Source organism: Anser anser, assembly GCF_964211835.1.
Source record: "Anser anser genome assembly, chromosome: 3".
Lineage (NCBI taxonomy): Eukaryota > Metazoa > Chordata > Aves > Anseriformes > Anatidae > Anser > Anser anser.
In genome coordinates this window covers 108,751,313-108,773,337 of record NC_139722.1, presented here as the reverse complement: position 1 = coordinate 108,773,337, position 22,025 = coordinate 108,751,313, and the positions used below count along the sequence as shown (strand labels likewise).

The 22,025-nt window shown below is 44.0% G+C and overlaps 1 protein-coding gene across 2 annotated transcripts; it reads right to left on the bottom strand.

The window, feature by feature from the left end:
* Nucleotides 1-1,975: 1,975 nt before the first annotated feature.
* SLC22A7 (solute carrier family 22 member 7) lies at nucleotides 1,976-20,129 on the bottom strand. Of its 2 annotated transcripts, none has more exons than XM_083828571.1 (10): nucleotides 19,630-20,129; nucleotides 16,761-16,864; nucleotides 11,756-11,910; nucleotides 9,957-10,125; nucleotides 7,975-8,092; nucleotides 4,571-4,680; nucleotides 4,269-4,483; nucleotides 3,655-3,763; nucleotides 2,656-2,862; nucleotides 1,976-2,468 (listed from the first exon to the last, which is right to left on the bottom strand). In XM_083828571.1, the coding sequence occupies exons 1-10, from the start codon at nucleotides 20,005-20,007 to the stop codon at nucleotides 2,405-2,407; spliced, it is 1,629 nt and encodes a 542-aa protein (XP_083684697.1). In that variant the 5' UTR covers nucleotides 20,008-20,129; the 3' UTR covers nucleotides 1,976-2,404. The 2 variants fall into 2 exon arrangements, with proteins under 2 accessions (XP_083684697.1, XP_083684696.1); XM_083828570.1 differs by having other exon boundaries at nucleotides 11,756-11,826; nucleotides 19,630-20,109.
* Nucleotides 20,130-22,025: the final 1,896 nt, after the last annotated feature.

Below are 22,025 nucleotides of genomic sequence, written 5' to 3'. Positions count from 1 at the left end.
ATTGCTCACCCATCGTATGATGTTTTTATTTAGCTGTATGGTGGACATTTTGTCCAGTAGGATCCTATGGGAAACCGTGTCAAAAGCCTTGCTGAAGTCCAAAAAAATCACATCAGCTGGTTTCCCTTGGTCCATCATACGGGTGATCTTATCATAAAAGGAAATCAGGTTAGTTAGGCAGGACCTGCCCTTCACAAACCCATGCTGGCTGGGACCAATGACTGCTTTGTCCCCCAGGTGAGCCTCAATAAGTTCGAGAACCATCTTCTCCATGATTTTACCAGGCACTGACGTGAGACTGACAGGCCTGTAATTGCTAGGGTCTTCTTTTTTCCTGAATATAAAATGGGATCAGAACTTAATTTACCTCCCCTCCCCCCCCAAGAAAAAATAAAAGGGTTTTAAAGCAATATTATCTCAGCTGTGCCATTTAGAAGTAAACATTTTAATTTTTTGTGTGTGTGTGTGTATGTACACCTCTTGTATGTGAGGAATGGCCTGTGGGTATGCTCCTGCATGGGCAGAGTGAGAATGGGAACCATCAACCCCAGTCATTTGGGACCCCACTTGTCTTCCTTTTGACAAGGCTGTAGAGGTGGGGAATACATCAGGACGTTAAATCCCATCCTTCTCCCACTCTGGAGAAAAAATTAACCTTCTTTATTGAAAGTTTTTCTGAACTGACACTTTCCAGGTTGTGATAAAGTGAGTTTTGCAGCTTTTCTTTTCACGTGGTCCTGGATGGCTCAGAAGAAAGTGCTGCAACATTATTTTGCTAACGCTGATCTGGTAACACAGGAGAAACTTCCTTTCCAGCTTCGATGGCAGCTACCAGGATGGATAAAATGCATGATGGATATATGCAGTTCCAAAACTGATGACAGCACTACAGATATAACTTACTATACTCACAGGTATATAGAAAAGATATGAAAACCTACAACTGCAAAATGTGACCTAGTGAGAGATGTCAAGCTTGTCCAAAATAATAAATTACCACTAATAAACACATTCTTTTATCAAAGGTTGCATGCTCCTTCATTGCAAAAGCACCCTGGGGTGTCTCCTTCAGGTATTTGCTGTAGCTAGGGCAATACTCTGAAAAGGATCCCAATCAAGTGTTCTGCATAGGGCGCTTCTGAAATAATACTATGGTCTGTTATTAATCTCAGCGTGTTGCAACTTGCTGATATAAGAGCGATGATCTGCCTCCAGTGAACACAAGGTAGCACACAGGGAATTGGTCTTTTTTTTTTTTTTTCAGGGATTTTGAATGGCTATTTGACCCAATCTTTGAGACAGAAATAATACACAAAATTATATGTCTCAGTCTCAGGATGAGGAATCTGCTTTCCTTTTGTTTGCTTAAAGCAAAAATGCGGGCAAAATTTCGCCATGCAGCTCATTTCTACTAGGAGGCGCTCTTCGACCTAGAATTTGATGGGGCTCCTCATCTGTTTTCGGATGCGTTGTTGGTTTGTGTTATCCTAATAGACCTGTGCATGGTTTAGCTTAAAATTCATCAAAGCCCCGGGAATCATGGTGTGTCTGGGACTCAGATGCTGAGGTCATTCTCTCTTCCCAATTTAGAAAGCTGCTCTTTGTCAGGGTTCCAGATTTATAGTTGGTGCCTTGTCTCCGTTATTTGCAGAAGTAAGTACAAGATGCAAAGGCATTTCCTAAACTTAAGATCAATGTGTTAGATCAATAAGCAGAATGAAATCCATTACTGAATTACTCAATATTACATTCAAAAGTTCCTGTAATGATTTTTTTTTTTCTTAAAGGATATCACATATAAACTAGATTTAAATAATCTGAAAAAAAAAATACATCTTCTTTGTGTATTTGGGACAAATGCTTGGAGATATCCCATTCTCAGTGGAATTACTGCATGTACTTTTTGCTAGCTTTGACCCTCAGTGTGGAAAATCTCCAGACCACTTCCGAATTCAAGAAATATTTGTAGCTACAGTTTATGGTTTATCCACCATCCAGTTAGATTTATTTCAGACGTTTTTTTGTACAATTCACACTCTGTTTTTTATTGCTGTTTTTTTTTTTTGTGGTTTGTAAACCAATGGACTGTAGTTTCTGGAAGGCTGTGCAGTAATCTGAAAGGTGCTGCTAGTCCATCAAGGCCAAAGACTGGAAGAGCTAAGCACAGGGTCCTTGCATTTCCAGACCCTATTAGACCTGAGTGTTCTTGCTCCTGGCCACACTACAGAGAGGGGTTAGCTCCCTCCAGCTGGTTTCATGATCCACACCCTTCCTTATATGCCCTCAGCCCCACTTTCCTGCAGCGAGAGACGAGGAGGATGGTAAAGGCTCTTTTGTTGGCAGGTCAGAGGGTGGCTCAGTTTTGCAGTCCTACACAGTGTCTGTGCCTGTCCCACGGAGTCGCTCACTTCAGAAGAGACTGTAACGGCATGCCCTCAGGACCGCCGGTTTGTAATGGCTCTTTCACCCTGGAAGAAAAGAAGGCATATTTAGGCTGATGGACAGAAGACCAAGAAATCTGACAGTCCTGATCCCTACCGGGCTGTCCCTTGATCTGCTGCCGCCCATGGATGGGGAATTACAGGCAGCAGAGTGGGACGTCTCTGTGCCCTTCTCATCAGACTCCACATGCAGGGCAGGATGGAGCTGACTCACTGTGTCTTCTCGATGTCCTCGATGCCTTCAGGCAGGCGCACGTTGAGTGTCTCTGGGAGCAAGAAGGCCACCGAGCCGCAGCACACTGCCACGCCACAGTACGTCACCTCGGGCAGAGACCTCCACACGTCATCCAGCAGGAAGACGAGTGGAGCCAAAGCCCCACCAATCCGTGCCGTGAAGGAGGTGTATCCCATCCCATTCTGCCTGGAAAGGTAGGGGACCATGGTGGAGTAGACCACAAGAAAGATATGGGTACTTCTTTCATACCAGACCTTGCAAACTCTGGTTTAAGTATGCACCATTCCCACATAAAACAGACCGGTGAAAGATAGAGGACTGTAGGTACTCTGGGTAGGGAGAAACAGAGGTGAAGTAAACCATGATCCATGCAGTAATCCATGAGTTGATTTTTTTGTTTGTTTTCCTCCAGATTTTCACAAAACAAACAAAAAACTCCACAAGAAACAGATTTCCTCCACCAGTCTTTGCTATAGCCCAAACCATGCTGGTACTGCACCTAATTTTATGTTTCCAGTACCTGGATATTTCATATAAACTGGCTTTTTCCTCCTGAAAGGCTAGTTAATCCCTGCTTTAGTATCATCTGATGTCCAGAAGGCTGTCAAACTCATGTGGTAATATGCGTCCCTTATAAAAATTGATATTTCGAATGATTATTTCCTGGGTCTTTTCGCAGTTACTAACAGATTATCGCAGGGTACTAAGACTTTATTGAGCACAGATCCCTTGAGTTCAAAAATGTGCCCATACAGAATAGTCCTCACCTTTCAATAGATTTCCCTATCCACATAGCCCACCCGCACTGCCCCTTTCTCATGAGTACGATATATAATCCCTAGAACCTGCTGCTTCTAGAGGCAAGGGACCAGTCCTGCAGTCTAGCCAACAGCATCTTTTGCTGTGTTGATGCCAAAGACCAGGGGGTGACATCCCACTGAGGGTCTGGTTGTGCACTCAGGCGGTGGCATCTCTTACCTCAGTACGGTGGGGTAGAGCTCAGAGGTGTACAAGAAGACAGTGGTGAATGCAGCTTCTGAGAGACCTTTGCCCGTAATGGCTACTACAGAGCGTAAGGAAGTGAAGGCTGGGAGGAAAGAAAAGACATTTATGACAATGGTCGAAGAGCAACAGCTAGGAAAAGGCTTCTTGTGCAAAAGGAACGAATGTTCAATGCTCTTACAAAAATAAATAATTAAATAAAGAGAAAGCCTAATAGCCCTAGAGCTAGTGCATCCAAGGTCTGAATCCAAGTCTGAAAATTTGGTGACTGTTATCCTGAGTGGAAGCTGAACTGACGAAAGGATAGGTCCCAACGTTTCCCACTGGACATTGTCTGTACTAAAGACGCTTAACCTGGTCATAACTGGACCCTCACTAGCCACTTCACAGTGACTGGAGACCAGCTTTTGCCACCAGATATATGGGCTAGCCCACATTAGCAGCCTTGTCCCACTGTCACCCTTGAAGATGAAAGACACCTCTGTACACAGTTGCCTGTGGACAAGATCTATGGTTCTCCTTCTCTAGCACTGCGTGGAATGGAAACCTCCCCTTTAGCAAGTGCTGCATATAGCAGAAGAGCATCTCACATTTGGGAATGATGATGTTGGCTCCTATGCATAGTCCAGTCAGGATGAGTGACCATGCCTGACTCTGCCGTCGTCCAATTCGATTCACCAGCACGTACACGATCATCTTGGCTGGAATCTCAATGATGCCAAAGACAAATTGGGAGAGATACATGTTGAGCCCAAAGCCAGTTAGTTTCATGCTCATGCCGTAGTAAGAGAAGGCAACACCAAACCTGCAAGGAGTGTGTGAAGATGGTAATTAGGGAAAAACAGTTGGGCAAGTGCAGGATAAATCCCCTCTGCAAAGTGACACTGCTTACCACACTGCCCCAGAACACAGAGAGATCTTCCGTAGGACTGGTGTCCTGAACAAGCTGATGTAGGAGTAACTCTCTCCTGGCTTTTTGTCTGTTGTGATCATTCTGAGGGCCTGGGAGAGGTGGAAAGAAGGAAATAGCTCAGCTGCTGTACGTTCAAGATCCAGACATGAAACCCTAGAGAGGTTGGGGCCTGTCATCCTTCCCAGCTCCATCATCACATTGGGTTTTCCATACTTTCCTATAGCAGAACAATTCTCTGGACATACGTTATCAGAGGCATGTCTTCATACAATATTTAATAGATTGTCTGCCATTTTAGACCCCTTTTTCATCTATTCACCCCTTCTTACCTGCATACCCTACGTGGCAACAAGGCTTGCAGCAGATTGTGATGTTAGCAAAGTCAGCATTGGCCATTTCCACCCTCTTCCCCAAGTAGTTGCCTGCCATGGAGTCAGGTCTCAGGCAGGAGCTAACGGTGAACTGCATGCTTTATTCTCACATTTATGTAAGTATGATTATTTATACATCTATATATTTAAAATATGTCCACCTGAATATATAAAGAAGCTAAACACTGAGAAGTGAGCCTTGCCAATAAGGAAGAATAGATTGTTTATTGACAAATTATTTTTGTGATTGATTTAGGGACAAGTACCAGGAGAGTTCACAATTTGTGCTCACTGGCTAAGATGTGAGAGATTCATACAACTGCAGGTCTGCAGTGCAGGCAGAGGTACCTAAGCTAGTTGGCATAGTCTCACTGTGTGGTTAATGGGGAGCTCCAATGGGAGTGATGGAGTCACTTCATCCCAGAGCAAATAGCTGCATTTGGTCAGAAGAACTGCATGCTAAACTCCATCAACTCTGTTCATTAGATTGCAAGGCTCTAAAGGAGACTGGAGACAGCTATGATGTGGACACCTAACCTTGGGAGAGATGTCAACGTGGCTTTGCTTCGCCATGCCCAAGAATCATCAGCAAATGTGGGGTAGGACTGTTAAAACTGAAAAATTTTAAGGAAACCTTGAGGAGAGAGTCTGGTTAACTAGTGACGTATTCTCAGATTAATATTCTCTTCAGAGAAAGCAAAGCCTACAACAAAGTTTTTGCATAAAGACTTAATCACAACCACAGAGCTATGCTGTGAGCCTGCAACTTGGCTGGATGTATGAAGAAGAGCTGCAGCGTCTTGGGTCTGAGGGTCATTTCCAGTGCCTTGTCTCCAACAGCATCCTGCAGTGGAGCCCACGGAGAGCAGGGCAAGCACACAGAGATATTCCACCCAAAATGCCACCACCTCCAGCAGTTCAGGGACTCTGGACCAGATGAGCTGTCTGCCTGTTGGATGATCCTTTCACACATTGTCTAGTGGTTTGCTGAACCCATGCTTTTCTTTTATTTCAGTATACCCATTTTCTTTCTTTCCTTTTTCTACTTTTTTGCTCTATTTTTGCCTTTTTCAGAGGCAAATAATAAGTCTTTTCATCCAGATACGAAGGATGAATTATAGCACTGATAGTAGACCACTTCTGCAATGCTGAGAATTTCAATGTGAGATTCAAGCAACCCTGATGGCAGTTAGTCCTCTCTTTAAGTTGCATGATTTGCTATTTAACTGGGTAATATAAGACATTAACATGGAAGACATCTACTACATATTGTTGGCCAGATTTCCTAGCATGTGGAAGGACAACTGGGAGAGCCAGAACAACAAGAATCCCCAAAGAATTTTAAAAGCACATGGTTCAGTGATAGCTGGGGAGGAAGGAGGGTGAGGGAGTCTGCAGGCTTTTAGCATTACCTACAGTTAACACAGTGCTGAACGGTTATGGAGGCTGGGGGCTTGGAAATATCTAATAAAAGAGAAATCCTAGCTCAGAGAGCTCTCTGGTTTAAAAGAACTGTACAAAATGAAATAATGTTAGGAAAAGGAGGAGGATAGTTGTAAGTAACAGCATGTTCAGCTAGGGAAGAGCTAAGATTTTTATGTTTAATTGCATACTATGAGACTTTCATTCTTTGCAGTTTTTGGAAGAGTGACAAAACTTTTCGTACTGAAAAAAAAATCACACTGGGAAATTACTTAATGAGTTCTATAAGACAGTGCTATTAAATCTGAGAGCACATCAGTAACGTAATGTGCAATTATCAGGAGATTTATATGTCTCGCAGAATCAAAGTCTTCTGAATAAGGAAAATCAGTTGTTATCTTAATAAGCCATCAAAACACACTGAAGCATGGTCAAATCAATCAAGCAACCTTAAATCAGGCAGTCATCTGTTGGCTGCATGTTTGGATACAGATGAGAAAACAGGCATGTCTCTATAAACCTCATAAATCCAGCAAGGTGTCACAACTGCAAACCTTTCTTGATCAAGGTCCAGTGGTTATGGTCCAGTGTGACCTGGTGCAAGGCCACACAAGTGGGGAAGCCCCAGCTACACTTCCTAACCATAAGAGTAGGTTGATGGTACAATCCCATGTCCTTTCTGGTGATGCTGCACTCTGAAATACAGAGTCATAAGCCAAAGCTGAATGAATGGGGTTTTAACCTGTTATTTTTACACATTTAGTCAGAGCTACTGGCTTGATTAAAGGCAAGGAAGAGTCACAGTTAGCTCCCGCCTGCCACAACCTAAACTCATAATTCCTCACATGATTAAACAACACGTTTCTATTGTAAATCAAAGAGGCTAACCACCTCTTAAAAAATATTAAGGAACTGCTTTTTAAAAATGGCATAGTGGCCAGGATAAGAGAGTGGTGGGGATGCTGGAGCACTGTGTGCACATCTGGACCGTGGTGGCAAAGCACAAGGCTTGTGTGCTTGTGCTGGGTTTTCCCATCTTCCTCCTTTGGTAAGAGATAAAGCAGAGGACATTAAAGAAAATATCAGCGTTTAATGAGCCACAAACTTCTGTACCCACTGGATTTTACTGCTGAGCTTTGTCACTCTTGAGGAGGTCAGGACTTAAATCATGTGGATCTAATAATTCAGAGGTGACAGATGTGCAGCCATCCAAGCCTGGCTGTGAAGGATTTTCATGAGTGCTGACTTCACCACAGCCAACAATCTTCCATTGCATATGTACAGTAAATACAAGATTATTTCTCCAGACTAAGGTGGAGTAGCCTTCATATTTTGGGATATCACTGCATACAGTACCTTGAGTGCAATGAATACACTAAGTACATGCTATTAATATGTCTTTATGTGAGCTGAGCTGATGTTTTCTCTTTAGCAGTGGGTATAAGTGCTTTCTAGAGTAAAATGGACTATGGCACCCTGTGGATCACATTGCAGGCTGTGAGCATTGCTTCAGGTATAAAATAGAATTAAAACAGAGAGAAAGAGGAAATGGAAGAGGAAGGATATGTGTCTGGATCTTCAGTTTCTCACCTCTGGTGAGAGAGCGAAGTCTTTCATCCCGTTCATTCTTGCACATCTAAGCAGATGCTTGTGAGCTTGTTTCACTTTGCCGTTGGCTATGAGCCACCGGGCAGACTCTGGGACCCACCTGGTGCGAGGAGAGAAGACAGCATTCCTGTTGGCGCTCCGTGTTTTCCACCCCACATACATGGCCCTGGCCAAAGAGAGGGGATCTTCTCTGTGAGACTTCAACCTCAGCTAAAAATAGAAACTGTGGTGCATGAAAATAATAAGACTAATAGGACACTGTCTTTACACACGCATGCTGTTCTGCCCTTAAAGAAATAATTTAAGCGCTTATCCTTTCCTGGCAGTGTGTCATAGAGATTTTGGTAATACGGGCCACGTATTCCTTGCAGAAGAGAGACCCAACTTCTCCTGCTTCACCATCAGGAGGGGTGGTGAGCATTAAAGCAATACTCATTCCCTAATCTGCCACTGCTCCTCTGCTTGCTCTTTTGCAGCTTCTGGGCAATGACAGGTGGGTGTCTCTAAACACAGAATTTAGAAGCTTGAAGGAATATGTAGGTAAGAGGTCTACTGAGATCACATATTTGTCAAAATCTCTCAATGGGGTCTTCCAGAGGAGTGATCTGAGACCAGCTCCCTATAAGCTGTTGGTGATTTACGTGCCCCAAGTCAGACCACAGTAAAGCTAATAAACTATTCAATCTAGTCAATCAGTAGATGAAAAAGGATGCATGGAGCAAAAACATTTGCAGAACTGGACTTCTGGAAAGTTTTCAACTCCTTCCCATAACCTTTTAATACTTTGGAAAACATAAAGAATAAAAAAATGACATTTTGCACACCTTGTCACCATCTCCAGAGTATATTATGTCATTTGGTTGTCTAATGTCTCAACTGAGTTGTGGTGCCATGTCAACAATATCCATGGAATGTGCTAAATTTGATTTTGATCCCATACTTCATGGACTTTTAATTATCCAGCAATCACGGACTTCTTGGGTGCCTGAATTTTGATCAGACTACAGTATAATTTGTTGGAGAACTCATCTCCATAAAAGGCATTAATGTAAGAGAGAGAGAAAAAAAGGAAAGTTATCCTTCAAAGGATGGGTCAAAATGTATTTATATGAATTTCAACATTTCCCATGATTCAATTTTTTACAGCTAGTTGTCCTTGGAAAAAAGCAAAAAACCTCAGATTAAAAAGCCAGCGGAACACATATTTTTGTGTTGTACTTGATCAGCAAAATATCAGATGATACACTTTGCCAGAAAGCATTAATCACTGGGGAAAGGATACATCTATTTTTGAGCCATTGTTTAACAACAGCATCAGTTTCTATCCCCTTTTTCATGAGTATTATTTGAGATTTTGTTGGTAGATCTATGCAGTTGTGGGAATATCTCTGCTGATTACAACAAGGGACATCTGTCCACCTAGGAAATGGAGTTGCTCATGCAAAGAACTGTTTTGTGTCTTTGAATAAACTAATCCAACATACTTCACACTACAGTGACAGTATCAGTGAATCAACCCTATATTTTAGTCTCTCTTGCTATATTAAAGAAAAAAAAAGGAAAAATAATTTCTTTGATTAAATAGACCACCTCTCCATTGTGAAGTTTCAGAGATGTTAGATATTCCTTAAATAAAGTTACAGGTGGGAAATAGCCCACAGAAAGCTGATGTATTCGACCAGTTAGGATGTTCACACAGCTGAGAAAGGCCATGGAAAATGCAAAGATCTGTGCCTGGCCTCAGCCTCATTCCTGCCTCCTCCATGTTCCCAAAGCCGTGGTGCACCCTTGGCTCCCGACCTCAGCAGAGGTGAGGAGAGATGAAACCCAGGCCCCTCCAGTTTTCAAGGCCTGCCATCCCAGGACCAGCACTGTGATATTTGCCACGCTCACAGGGCAGGGGAGGCAAATCACAGCCCGCCGCCATCCCCACCAGCCAGCAGGCTGCGGGGCGCAGCACTCACCACAGGTAGATAATGCTCAGAAGACAAGGTCCTGTTACGGCGACTAAGAGCCAGTGCCATTCCCTCACCAGGTAGGCTATCAGGGCCAGCAGCATGTTCCCGATGCTCCAGAAGATGCTGGTCAGGACCCCAGAGAAGGTGCGGTGCTCTATGTCCACCCACTCCATCCCTGCAAGAGGGAGGCAGCGTTCAGCGGGGACACACAGGACTTCTCCAGGGAAGGGTCTGCGGGACTTTGTAAGAAGTGCAAAGTGAGGCAACATCCCTGGTCTTTTCCTCCAGCAGAATTCTGCTGTTTGGCTGACATTTTGCACATTTTAAACGTTCATCCACAATGCTTAACCTCCCGCAAAGCTGTAAGCAATTAAAGTAAAGCCTTAAAAGAAGAAATGCTGGACATACAGTAATAAAAAAATGGTGCTAAAACCCCTTAGATGATACATTTTTACCCTGTTCAGCAGCATTCAAGAGGTCTTTTTCATTAAACTCATTTTTTTTCTTACTATCCAGTTGTACCTTGTCTGCATAGTTTCCTATTTCTCTGCCCACTCATTATTCCACATTAAAGAAATATATTAAGCTGAACAGGTGTTCATGGAGAACAGATACTAATGCACATGTAAAACCAGAACAAACGGTGGTCTGCTTGTTTCTGTGTGTGAACTAAAAGTCAATTTTCCTCTAAAGATCCTGACATCTTGCTACAGCATCTAACAATCATAAATGTCCTTCCCAGGCTCTACTTTGTCTTGTAGGCATCAGACTTTATAACAGGAATGAGCCATAGCAGGCCTTGGGACGTGTAATGTCTTGTGAGGACTTGTCCACTCCTGAAGTGTGTTTAGCTTGATTTTGGTTGTATCTGCAAAAATTCTGGAAATTTTTGCTGCACCTATAGCTTGCTCTACAGTAGAGTGACTCTTGCCTAGTATGTCCTAACTGCATCTATAAAGTCATCCTATGCTCTGCTGGGTAGCTTGGAGTTTGGAGCTTGTTTTAATTATCTAAGTAATTAAAGTCTTCAGCTTGAGTTTTGCCTAGCTTTGAGTGATTTAAAAAAATTTATTTTATTTTATTTTATTTTATTTTATTTTATTTTATTTTATTTTATTTTATTTTATTTTATTTTATTTTATTATTTTATTTTATTTTATTTTATTTTATTTTATTTTATTTTATTTTATTAATTTATATTATATTATTTTATTTTATTTTATTTTATTATTTTATTTTATTTTATTTTATTTTATTTTATTTTATTTTATTTTATTTTATTTTATTTTATTTTATTTTATTTTATTTTATTTTTTGTTTCTTTCTCCTGGCCTTTCTAAAAATACGGGTCAGGAACATAATGAAAACAACTGCTGCAAAGTCAAGACTGGGGAGGAAGAAACACCCTGCAAATGACACACCATCCTGCTCCTGCTGAGGACATGACACGCTGATGAATTTTTGTAATTGTGGTTGAAGAGTGAGAACCCTGTATCAGAAGAAAAGGGACAATAATTTGTCTATGGCTTTTACTGCACGGTTAATGATGCTTAACAGGAATTGGGCAGCATGGATGATAAGTGTTAATGCTGGAACAGAAGCACTAATAAGTGGTTGTTATATTTTGATGAGACTGCTAAAGCATTAACTGGACTAAATTGTAATGCTTGGATCTTCCCAAGAGGGTTGTTCTTTTGGCTGCCCATACTGAAATCACGCCTGCGTGCTGCACGAGTCCCTGCTTACCCAGTGCCTGCCAGGAGCACCCCCTCACAGCCAGGCACCCACAAACACCTCACACTTACCCAGAGGCAACACAATCAGGGAGAGACCACTCAGAGCCATCCCGGTGAGGGTCCGCGTGATGGCCAGCATGCTGTAGGAGACGGAGGCGGCACTCAGCATCCCGAATACGACAGAGAACACAAGCGACAGCAGGAGCATGGATTTCCGACCGAACCTGCCACAATCACAGTCGTGGGTTACTTACAGGCTGGAAGCCTGGTCCAGGAGAAGGGTTTCAAATGGTGAAATGAGAGACTCAAGGAGGTCAGTGAAAATATTGCCTACTCTGCAAAGACTACATGATGCCTCAGAGGGGGGAAACTGCTCTGGATATAGCCAGTGCTGCAGTGATGTGATCCACTACAGACGGTCAGCCTGCCCCGTGAGCACCAGGCACAAATCTCCCAAATGGAAAGAGCAGCAATTATCAAAATAATAATAATAATAATAATAATAATAATAATAATAATGGGCTCCCCATTCAACACCACCTTGAAAAGGAGAGATGCCAGCTTGAAAATCTGTGTTGCTGGCACAGCCTGCACCTTCCAATAGCTGTCCCCACTCCTCCTCCTTCCATCGTCCCCTTGGAACCAGATGCTGCCCCTGCTCCAAAGGAGAAGGAGGAGAGAGCACTGTGAAAATTTAAAAAATTAAAAAAAAATAAAATTAAAAAACTTAAAATTAAATTAAATTAACTCTGTCAATGGGTAACATTCGGTCTATAGGGACTGAAACCCTGGCCTGATTCTGACGTTCTCCTAGTGGCCACCTGATAAGGATGATGGCAAAGACCATTACCCTGGTGGGGTCAAATTATGTGCTGGGACACGATGCCACAATAACGTTCTTAAGAGTTATCACAAGTGACTTCGTGCAGCAGCTAGTTAATGAATCTACTGTAGAAGAAATGAGTCATGGCATTGGCCTAGGCAGTTTGCTGGATCTGCTTTGAAATTTAAGCAGACCCAGTCTGCAAAAGTCATTGTAATGCAGCTGGATCAGAGCAGCAAACATCCAGAAAACCACCTAAACTGCATCCAGCTTCCAAAAGTGTAACTGCTTAGGAAAAAAAGGTACATTTTTGAAATTAAGGTATATCTCAAAAATACAGCAAGAAGCATATCAAAACATAAAATTCCCTGCAGGGCACAAGGCAGCTATTTATGGATCCATTACTAGACTCTCTCAGCAAATGCATGCCACCTGCTAAGGAAACCAGAGGGAAGCTGGCAGGATTGAATTGCAGGCTACAGGAAGGCTGCTAGAAATAATGCGGTTAAAACTGTCTTCAGAGAGAAAGATTTGGAAAAGACCAACCTCTGAATGATTAAATGTGGAAAATATAATAAAAGGAGCAAACTGCGCAAGCATAAAAAAGAATAAAAAAGCCATTTTCACAAATATCCCAGTCTGGAGGTCTGCCAAAGCATCGCACAACCAGTGAGGTACAAGGAAAAGGCATAAAAGGGGTGCTTGGAAAAGAGCAGGCAATAACAGATTTATTTATTTTTTCGCATATATATGTTCACAGTAAAGGTGCTTGGAGGGTTTACCAGGGTAAAAATTGTCAGCAGAGGTGTTCTCAAACGCGTGTCTGTAGGATCTTAGAACAAAGTGAACCATGAGTGTAGCAAAATGCCAGGTCCAGATGGTTTTCACCCCAAAGCACTAGAGATGAAATATCTGCATTACGATTAGCACAAGGAAGTGAGACCTCTTCTCTGTTAGAGAGAAGGAAGTTTGCTAAGGGGACATCAGCTTTGGTGTCTTACAAAGGTGTGGGGCATGACTTCTGGGGTTTAACAGATCTAGCATCGATACTGATAAAATGGATAAAAATAATGTTAAAAGAATTCTTAGACACACAGATAGGTAAACAGTGCAAGAATCAGCATGGCTTTTGTAAAGATAATACTCATAACCTGTGGAAGTTCACTGGGGGTGGTCAAATGGATGACAAGAAAGTTCTGACTGATTCAGAACAGCTGGATTTCCAAAAATAGTCTGAGCGACTGGAGACTGGTTGCTGTATCTGGAGTGTCGTGGGGAACCAACACAAAGTGCTCAATACATTTGCTGTGTTTTAAGGGATGTGGCATGACCTGCCCTTTCATAACTTTACCTCTTCTTTCCCATCCCCACTCTGTCAGTCCCAGGCCCCTTTCCTAGTGCTTTTGGAGCAAATACTGCACTTGTCCTTCCACCAGCAGCTCCTGGCACACCATCTTCAGGGGAGGCAAATCAGGGCACAAATATGCTTAAATGCTGGGCTTGCTTAGGCGTTTTGGCTCGATCCCACATCAAGATCATGTGAAGAGACAAACAGAAGAAAAGCTGAGCAAGGTAAGGACCCTTCCCACTTGAATCAGGAAAAAGGATCTGCCAAATTTCCTGCAAATTTACTGGATGCCCTGCTCCCAGCACCATCCCCAGCACCATCCCCTGATGTGACCTGCTCTCCTGCAGGGCCTGTGCCCACGTAGCTCAGCAGGGCAGTGCAGTCAGCTCTGCTCCGGGCTGCTCACAAGAGTACGTCAAACCCTCTTTACCTGTAACTTTAGCAGACTGAAGGGTCCGGTCTCTCTAACTGGAAGTCAAGCCAAAACTTAGTCTTTTTTGTTGCCTTCTTCAAATTTTCTCCACTTCTACTCTAACCTTTAGAGACGGGGAGGAGGAAATCAAAACTGCACATGGTATTCAAGATGTGGGGTCACTACATATGCATGTTTCTGCATGGTGACGTTCTCTTTAACTTTCTTTTCCTTTCCTAATAATTCTTACTTTTAAATTCGCTTCCCCAGCCACTACACATTGCTGAGAGGATGTTTGCCTGAAGCTTTCTATCATATCCCTGAAGTCTTGCTCCTGAGCAGCTATGGTCAGCTCAGAGGCCTCTATTTTACATGTGAAATTTTAATTGTTTCTTTATTTATTTTATATTTATCTACCCTGACATTGTGTCTTCTAATGCTTCCATCCACTCACAGAGCTTTGTAAGATCCTTCTGCAGTTCTCCACGCTCAGAGTTTGTCTTGTCCAGCTTTGTCACTCAGCCTCACCTCCCTGCTTACTTCTTTTCCAGATCATTTAGAAAAATGCTGAAAAGCACACATATCCAATTATCAGGTCCCCAGAGGTGTTCCTACATTGTAACAACTGAACACTTACACCTCTCTTCTCTTTCCCAGCTTTTGATCAATTATTTAGCCAAGCAGGGACCTTCTTCCTTACTGCAGGGCAGCTCAGTTTCTTTAGAAGCTTTTTGTAAGGAAACTTATTGAAATCCAAGTAGATGATATCTTCTTTGTTCACATATCTGTTAACATCTTCAAAGAAATACAGACTGCTTGTAAAGTATGAATCTTGTGCAAAAGAGGAAAAAGTCATGTGGCCACTGGCTCAATTGTTCAGAATAGTTTCTGAGCCAATTTGCCCAATATAGCTAGATGCCAGGCTGCCTGGCTGGTAGTTCCCAAGATCTTTCTTGGGAACTGGTGTAAAAACTGATTTGATACCTCATACCTTCCCAGTCCTCTGCTGTGGAGGTCACACAATGCCAACAATATTTCATTTTTTCCATCCTAAAGTTCCTGTAGGACTGTGGGATGACCACTCCCTGGTCCTGGCAGTTTATCATCATTCATTTTGTGAATTTTCTCCACGCCTTCTTCTACCAGCTCATTTCAAGGCAGGTCTTCTCTTGAGAAGGCTCCAGCTCCGGCACCTGCCCCTACATGTTCCCTCGCTGTGAGCATGAACTCAGTTATGTCTCACACCACAGCCCTATTGTTGCTCCTTTTATTGCTTAATCATCTATGGGCTCTTTCCCCTTACAATTCACTTTAAAAAACAGTTTATTTTTCATTTTTCTCTAACATAAAGCTTTTCTCTGCCTTAATTTGTCTATCTCCTTTTCCTGATTCTCATTTTTCCCCCTACAAAAGTGCTATTAAACCTTTTTAGACACAAAGTTGAGACACACTGTTTGAGACTCACAGAAATATACAGATATAAGCAAAGATATCAAAGATACAGAAGTAACTGGGAGCATCGTACTGGGAAGCTGGTTTCCCTATGCTATGCAGTGATCTTGTAGCCTACTTTACCCTAATGCTTGTTTACTCCCAGAGGAAGGAAGTTGGGAAGGAATCAAATAGTTTCCTGCACAGGAAGCTCAGACATTAAATATTGAATAGTGTAGAGTGAATGGCACATCCTGCTTGCTTGCTTGCTCTGTGTATTCTCTGGTAGGTTTCCTGTTTCTGCTATTTGCAAAAATACTTAATTTCTTAATTTATGACCTTTCTGGGTTGTCACTCAGACTTTTTTCAAGTTTACATTATCACATTCTAACATTTAACCAGGGAGAGCAGATTTGTTCCTATTTTCCTCATCAAGGCATTGCCCTAGCTCTTCCTCAAGGAAAGCCTCCCTGCTTATACCAACCTCCTTTACCCTGCTTCTCTAGTAATAGCAGAGTCAATCTTTTCTTTCTTGAAACTCTGTTTCAGACATGGCATGCATTTGCTTTGACCCCTCACTTGTGTGTCCTTAACCAATTTCCAGATAACTTGCAAGGATTTAACTTTTTGTTTGTTTGTTTGTTTTAACCAGCTTTCTCCTTTATAGACGGTTATCTTTCCTGAAATAGGTCCCATAAACAGCGGATATTTTTAGTTTTTACTGTTCCTACAGCAGTGCTGACCCCAATGCAGTGGGTCAGTGTTATTGTTGCAGTGCATCTTGCTCCTAACCATGGCCAGAGAACTGCTTCCCTGGTGGGCTCCTAACTGGCTGCCCCATGAACCAGTCGGTGGCCACCACTCAGCATTTAGCCCCTGCATTGCTCCTCAGTTATGACTTTAATCCAATTTTCATGTGAAAGGCTGAATTCTCCCTTTATGATTGTGTTTTCTCCTTTCTCTGCCCCTCTGACTGCCTTTTGCACGTCACAGGTTTGTGAAGGCCTTGTCATTGAAACTGAAGCCCTGGAGGAACAGCCTCCAAATCAAGGTGTCAAACCTGTCTGAAAGGTATCCAAACACCACGGCCCCGATTGTGACGCCAATGAAGAAGAAGGTGGCAGTTGCCTGGTTCAGTCCACGCTGCTCACACACGAGGTCCCACTGAAACACAAGTCCAAAATGACACTTAGTGCCCAATTCAAACTCTGTCTCCATTCTCACCCCTTCCTTCCAGTGATCAGCTATCTCGTGTTCCAATTCATATTAGCCAAATCTGTTTGAGATGTAGAATTGTGCATGGAGCTGCAGACAGGACAGTGCCAGAGTCCTGAAAAATGTAAAATGGCAACCTACAAAGCTCAGAGGCTTCCAGCTGTTAAGCCCCACTGTGACAACCTCTCTGTGGACACTTGCTGAGCAGGAGAAAGCTTCCCTGGGTACCACTCCATCATGAAGAGATCCCTTTTTCCTCTCCTGACCCCTGTGATAACTGTTCTCAACCTGCCTTGGTGCACTTCTCTGCTAGCTTCCTCATCAAGATCCTGATGCTCTGGGGACTGACCTGACCAGATGGGCATCTGCAGGGTGCCGCACTGCAGTGACCTCAGGGTGTGTTGGGATGCAAGGAAATGGTCTCAAGTTGCACCAGGGGAAGTTTAGATTGGACATTAAGAATTTCTTCATGGAGAGGGTGTTCAAGCATTATAACAGGCTGCCCAGGGCAGTGGTGGAGTCCATAGCCTGGAGGTATTTTAAGAGAAGTGTGGACATGGCACTAACAAACATGGTTTAGTGATGGGACGCGGTAGGCCATGCTGATGGTTGGACTTGGTGATCTTGAAGGTCTTTTCCAACCTAAATCATTCTATGATTCTATGTGTGCTGATATCCAGTTACTGTTGCCCTGGCCAATTTCCTCAAAGTTGTCTGTGCAGGGTAGAAAGAAGGCAGAGGAGTCAGACTAAACACTAGCTCCTGAGGCTAACTTACTGAGTTCTTACAAAGAGAGTGGTCTAGGCATTCTTTTTAACTCAGTTAATGAGCATCATTTTACTTTCTTGGAGGTGCAAATGTCGCTAATCATTACAGAATGCTGTGGCCAAGCTGCAGAGTTAATTTTCCATATGAGTGTAACTTGATAAAACTAAAATTAATCATCAACCCAGCCTTGCAGTCTCTCTGAAAAGGCTGGCCAGACCTTGAGCAACCTTTCTGCCTGCAAGCACAAAAGACTCCAGAGGAGGCCGTGTCCCCTTGAACATGTCCCGAGGCCACTGCACTTTGAATGTGGCGTCACGAGGCTCTGAGCCCAGCACCTCTGCTGCAGAGCACCTTTCCTGCCTTTCCTCCAAGGGTGCTTTACACCTTTCTCCCTGAAACAGTGTAGAAATCAGGTGCAGATCTGGTGCCCATCTCACCTCAGTGCCTGCCAGAACTAGAGGTGGTGGGTGGTAGGGAGGAGGCATTGGCTCTAGGTTAGGATCCATCAGCCTTCTGTCTGACCAAATTGTCCCCTTCCCTCAGATCTACCATGCTTTGGGTTGCCTTTCAAGGAAAGAAAACTACAGCCTGCATGTAAAGTATTAACACCCAGAGGCATCACTGTCAGCCCTAGCAGAGCATTTCAGAAGGCTGGTGGTTAATGTTTGATGGGCAGGGACCTTGGGCAGGCTCAAGGTTATGTCTGGCCAGAATGCTGCACCTCAGCAGGAGGCCCTTTGAGAGCACATTTCTTGGCTGATGGCAAGAGGCACTGCTGGTAGTTGGACTGATGGACTCCTAAACCTGTGAAATGTTTTCCAGGGGGATGAGTACACTGCGAGTCTACAGCTTTTCAGAGGGGGTGATGCAGCCAAGTCCTCGCTCTGCTGTTTCCCTGAGTGGCACTGCTGGGGATGATGGGCTCCTGCTACCAGGATTCCCTGCCTTCCCATCGAGGCCAGGTTCATCCAGCCTCTTGCCATGGGGTCTCCACTCTATGGCTGCTGAACCCCTCTGCTGGCATGAGGTTGGAGCTGGTACTGAGCTGGGTGATGTCCTCAGTGTCTCCAGGGGCCTTGTCCCTGCTCTGCTGAGTGCTTGCTGTGAGCTGATCACCACCTTGCTCCTGAAGCATCGTCCTTGCCTCACCACAAACCCTACTTCTTTTGGGCTCTGATCTGGGAGAGTTTTGAATTTTGTTCCCTGTATCCTATGATCTGTGCCCACCCTCCTTGCTGCTGCTGTCCCACCATTTTGTGCTCTGTACCACCTCCTCCCTTTTCACTTGGCCCATCCATCCCTACCACCCCATGCCTGCTGGCTGCCCCATTCCCAGGGTGCCCCGTGAGCTCAAGCACTTCCCAATCAGTGGCTGGGTGGCATGGGGAGTGAATGCCCTCCTCTGCCTCATTTCTCCCTCTGTCCTGCTCATCTTCCCAGCTAGGCTACATGCTCAACAAATGTGAAACACCAAAGCTATGCCAAGGGGGCAGAGATAAAACAAGGGGGGGCAGTAAGAGAGGCAGTATGATCTCTGGGAGAAGAGGGGGAAACAGGAGATCAGGGAGGAGAGGCAGACAGAGGAAGAGAAGTAATGAAGTGTTAGGAGAATCAGGAAAGTAAGTCACGGGCTAAAATGAAATCCTTATAGTTGTAATCTTGTGCAAATTCCACGTGGCCCAAGCAGAGAAAATCTGATGTATCTCTCCTCCCCACAACACCAGTTTCTCAATCGCCCAGAGAAATCAAGATGCTCGTTATGAGAAATGTTGATGACTAACTGAACTTCAGAGAGCTTCCCCATCCCAGGTCATCTTCACTGAACAACTTCCACAGGTTAAAATGCAAAGATTCCCCTTTGATTCTGTGCACCTAACATCTCTCCATCTGCTTCTCAAAGCACTGAGCTGATTTCATTTTCACCTAGATCATGGACCAGGGGTTACCTGGGTAGAGATGGTGGAGGTGAACTGTGAGTGGTCATAGACCCATCCATGCTGGCAGTTCTGGATGACGGAGTCGTTTTCTGGTTGCAGAGAAGAATTGAGCAGTAGGTGAAACTGAGGCTGTGAGAACATTTCACAGGACCTGAAGGTGCCATCAGGCTCCCGGGGGATGCTGATGAGCAGAATTTCCTCCATGGTGAGGTTCACAAACGCCTCTTGGTGTGGAATTGCACAGTGATGAGAGGGGGTAGCAGCAAGAAAGCTGTGCAGCAGAAAATGCATGGGAAGGTTGATTCTTGCGAGGCAAAGTACAAACAAAATCAAAATCTGGAATCTGCCAAAGCCACCAATTTCCAGCAAGAGATCTTCAAATTTCATCTTTTCTATGGAGTTTGCTCATTCAGAGCAGCTATGTACCAAGGAGCAGCAACATGAGCTTGAGAAGCGGTCTCTGTCTCTGGAGCTCAGCTTCCCATGGCTTTTCATACAGCCACTCCCTTGGACTTTGAGACGTCACTGAAAAGTTGTCAAAAGTCACAGTAAAACTGTCCATTTGGGGTAGAGCCAAAGAAATCATCCCGTGTGCACACAGCACATCCATTTCAAGTGGACCCAGCACAAGGCACCTTCTCTTTTTAGAGCCCTTTCTTCCCGTTGTGGTTTTTGAGAGGGAGATCCACATTAGGAAAGGAGGCTGTGGGAATAGCCCCATGGAAGCACCATGATTTATGGTGTGGGGGTACCACACACTGCCTGCCTCTGAGGCACTGCAACAAGCTCTGTCTCATGTGAGCTGATCACCAGCTGGCCCAGCTGGACATGAAATAGGTCCCCAGGAGATCAGGGGTGACTCACTGTGTCCATGGGCACCGAAGCCTGCTTGCCGTGCATCAGCTGTGTGTTTTTAGCATGGCTTGTCTTAAGTCATGACCTCATGGGAGCAGGGAGTATGGAGAGGTGAGAGGATATCCAGAAGAGATAAGAGATGAAAGATTGGTCTCCAGATAGAGACCAATTGGATGGGAACCAATACAACAGCCCAAGAGTGAGGGACCTACAGCCCTTGACAGGACCAGAGGTACTGCTGCCACCACTACACAGGCCTTGCACCATGTTTCTTTCATCACCACCAGAAATAGGTTTCTTGAAGAGATGGGTCTTTAATTTGAATTTTCCACTCCTCATACGTTCTTAACCAGGAGCAGGGGCTCTTTACTCAGCCAGAGACGATTTTTTTTGTTTGTTTTGAGTTATAGAAACAATGCCTAGAAAATGCAGCAACTGGGAAGATGCAGTAACAGCTGGCACAGCTTGCTTCACACAAACAACATGATTCATGAGCCAGAAACAAAAAAAATCCAGCAGCTCCAGGTAGCCCAGGCCTGCCAAAATTGCAAGGAGCTGCACAATCTCTTGCATGGCCAGCAGAGACCTGGATGGAGGATCACTGGCACTTAAAGACAAGACAGATGCAGCTCCCTGCCCCACAACTGGGCAGGCTTTGGAAAAGGGGTGAGATCAGGACAGGTTAAGCTGGGATCAGTGGGAGAGGGGGCTTTACCCTGACTCTCTCTTGAGGAGCCTGCAGGACCCTTCCCTCCAGGATTACAAGGCAAAGGACACCACGCTGTGACCTCAGGAGATCTTTGGTTGTCTCAGCAGCATTCCTGGCCATCCATGTTTAACTAACATGCTGACCCAGTCTTTGCTACAAAGCATTTCAGTGCTTATCCTGGGATGAGCGTGGGGGAAGCAAGCAGGAACGGAGCCGGGGCACCCAACAACACCGTCCCTCCAGAGTTACAGTTTAAGCTGAAGGAACTAAAGGGCAAATTGTTTTTCTTCACCACTGGTCTTCTAAGAGCAAGGAACAGGAACTCTCGTCGATATGCTCTTGCATATTTAAACTACAAAGCAGGTCTAGCCTCCTCGTCAGAAATGAGGTTACAGTTCGTTGCGCTGCAACTCCTGGGGCTCTCCTATTCATAGTGCAATTGCTAAAAACATACATTATTTGAGTGCTGTTTTTCTGCAACCCAAACACGTTCATTTAACCAGTCACCAGATACAGTTAATGATCACCATGTGTACAAACGCCATGACTATGCCCTACCACTTGGTTGATTAGACCCAGGACCTGCCTCAAATGGCTTGGACCTGCCTGGCAGCAGTGAGAGCAGACTGACTGCTCACATAAGAAACTGGAAAGAAGAGTTTGCTTTTTACTTCACATCTCTCTCTCTCTCTATATATATATTTTTCAGCAGTCTTTATTCTCCTTTTTAGAAGGCCAACTATTGGTAGAGAGGGAAGATTTTTAAATAGCCCAGTCATTAATGAGTTGGCTTATTATTTTTTTTTTTTTTCCGGTTGCACTTTTGAAATGCAGCAAGGGA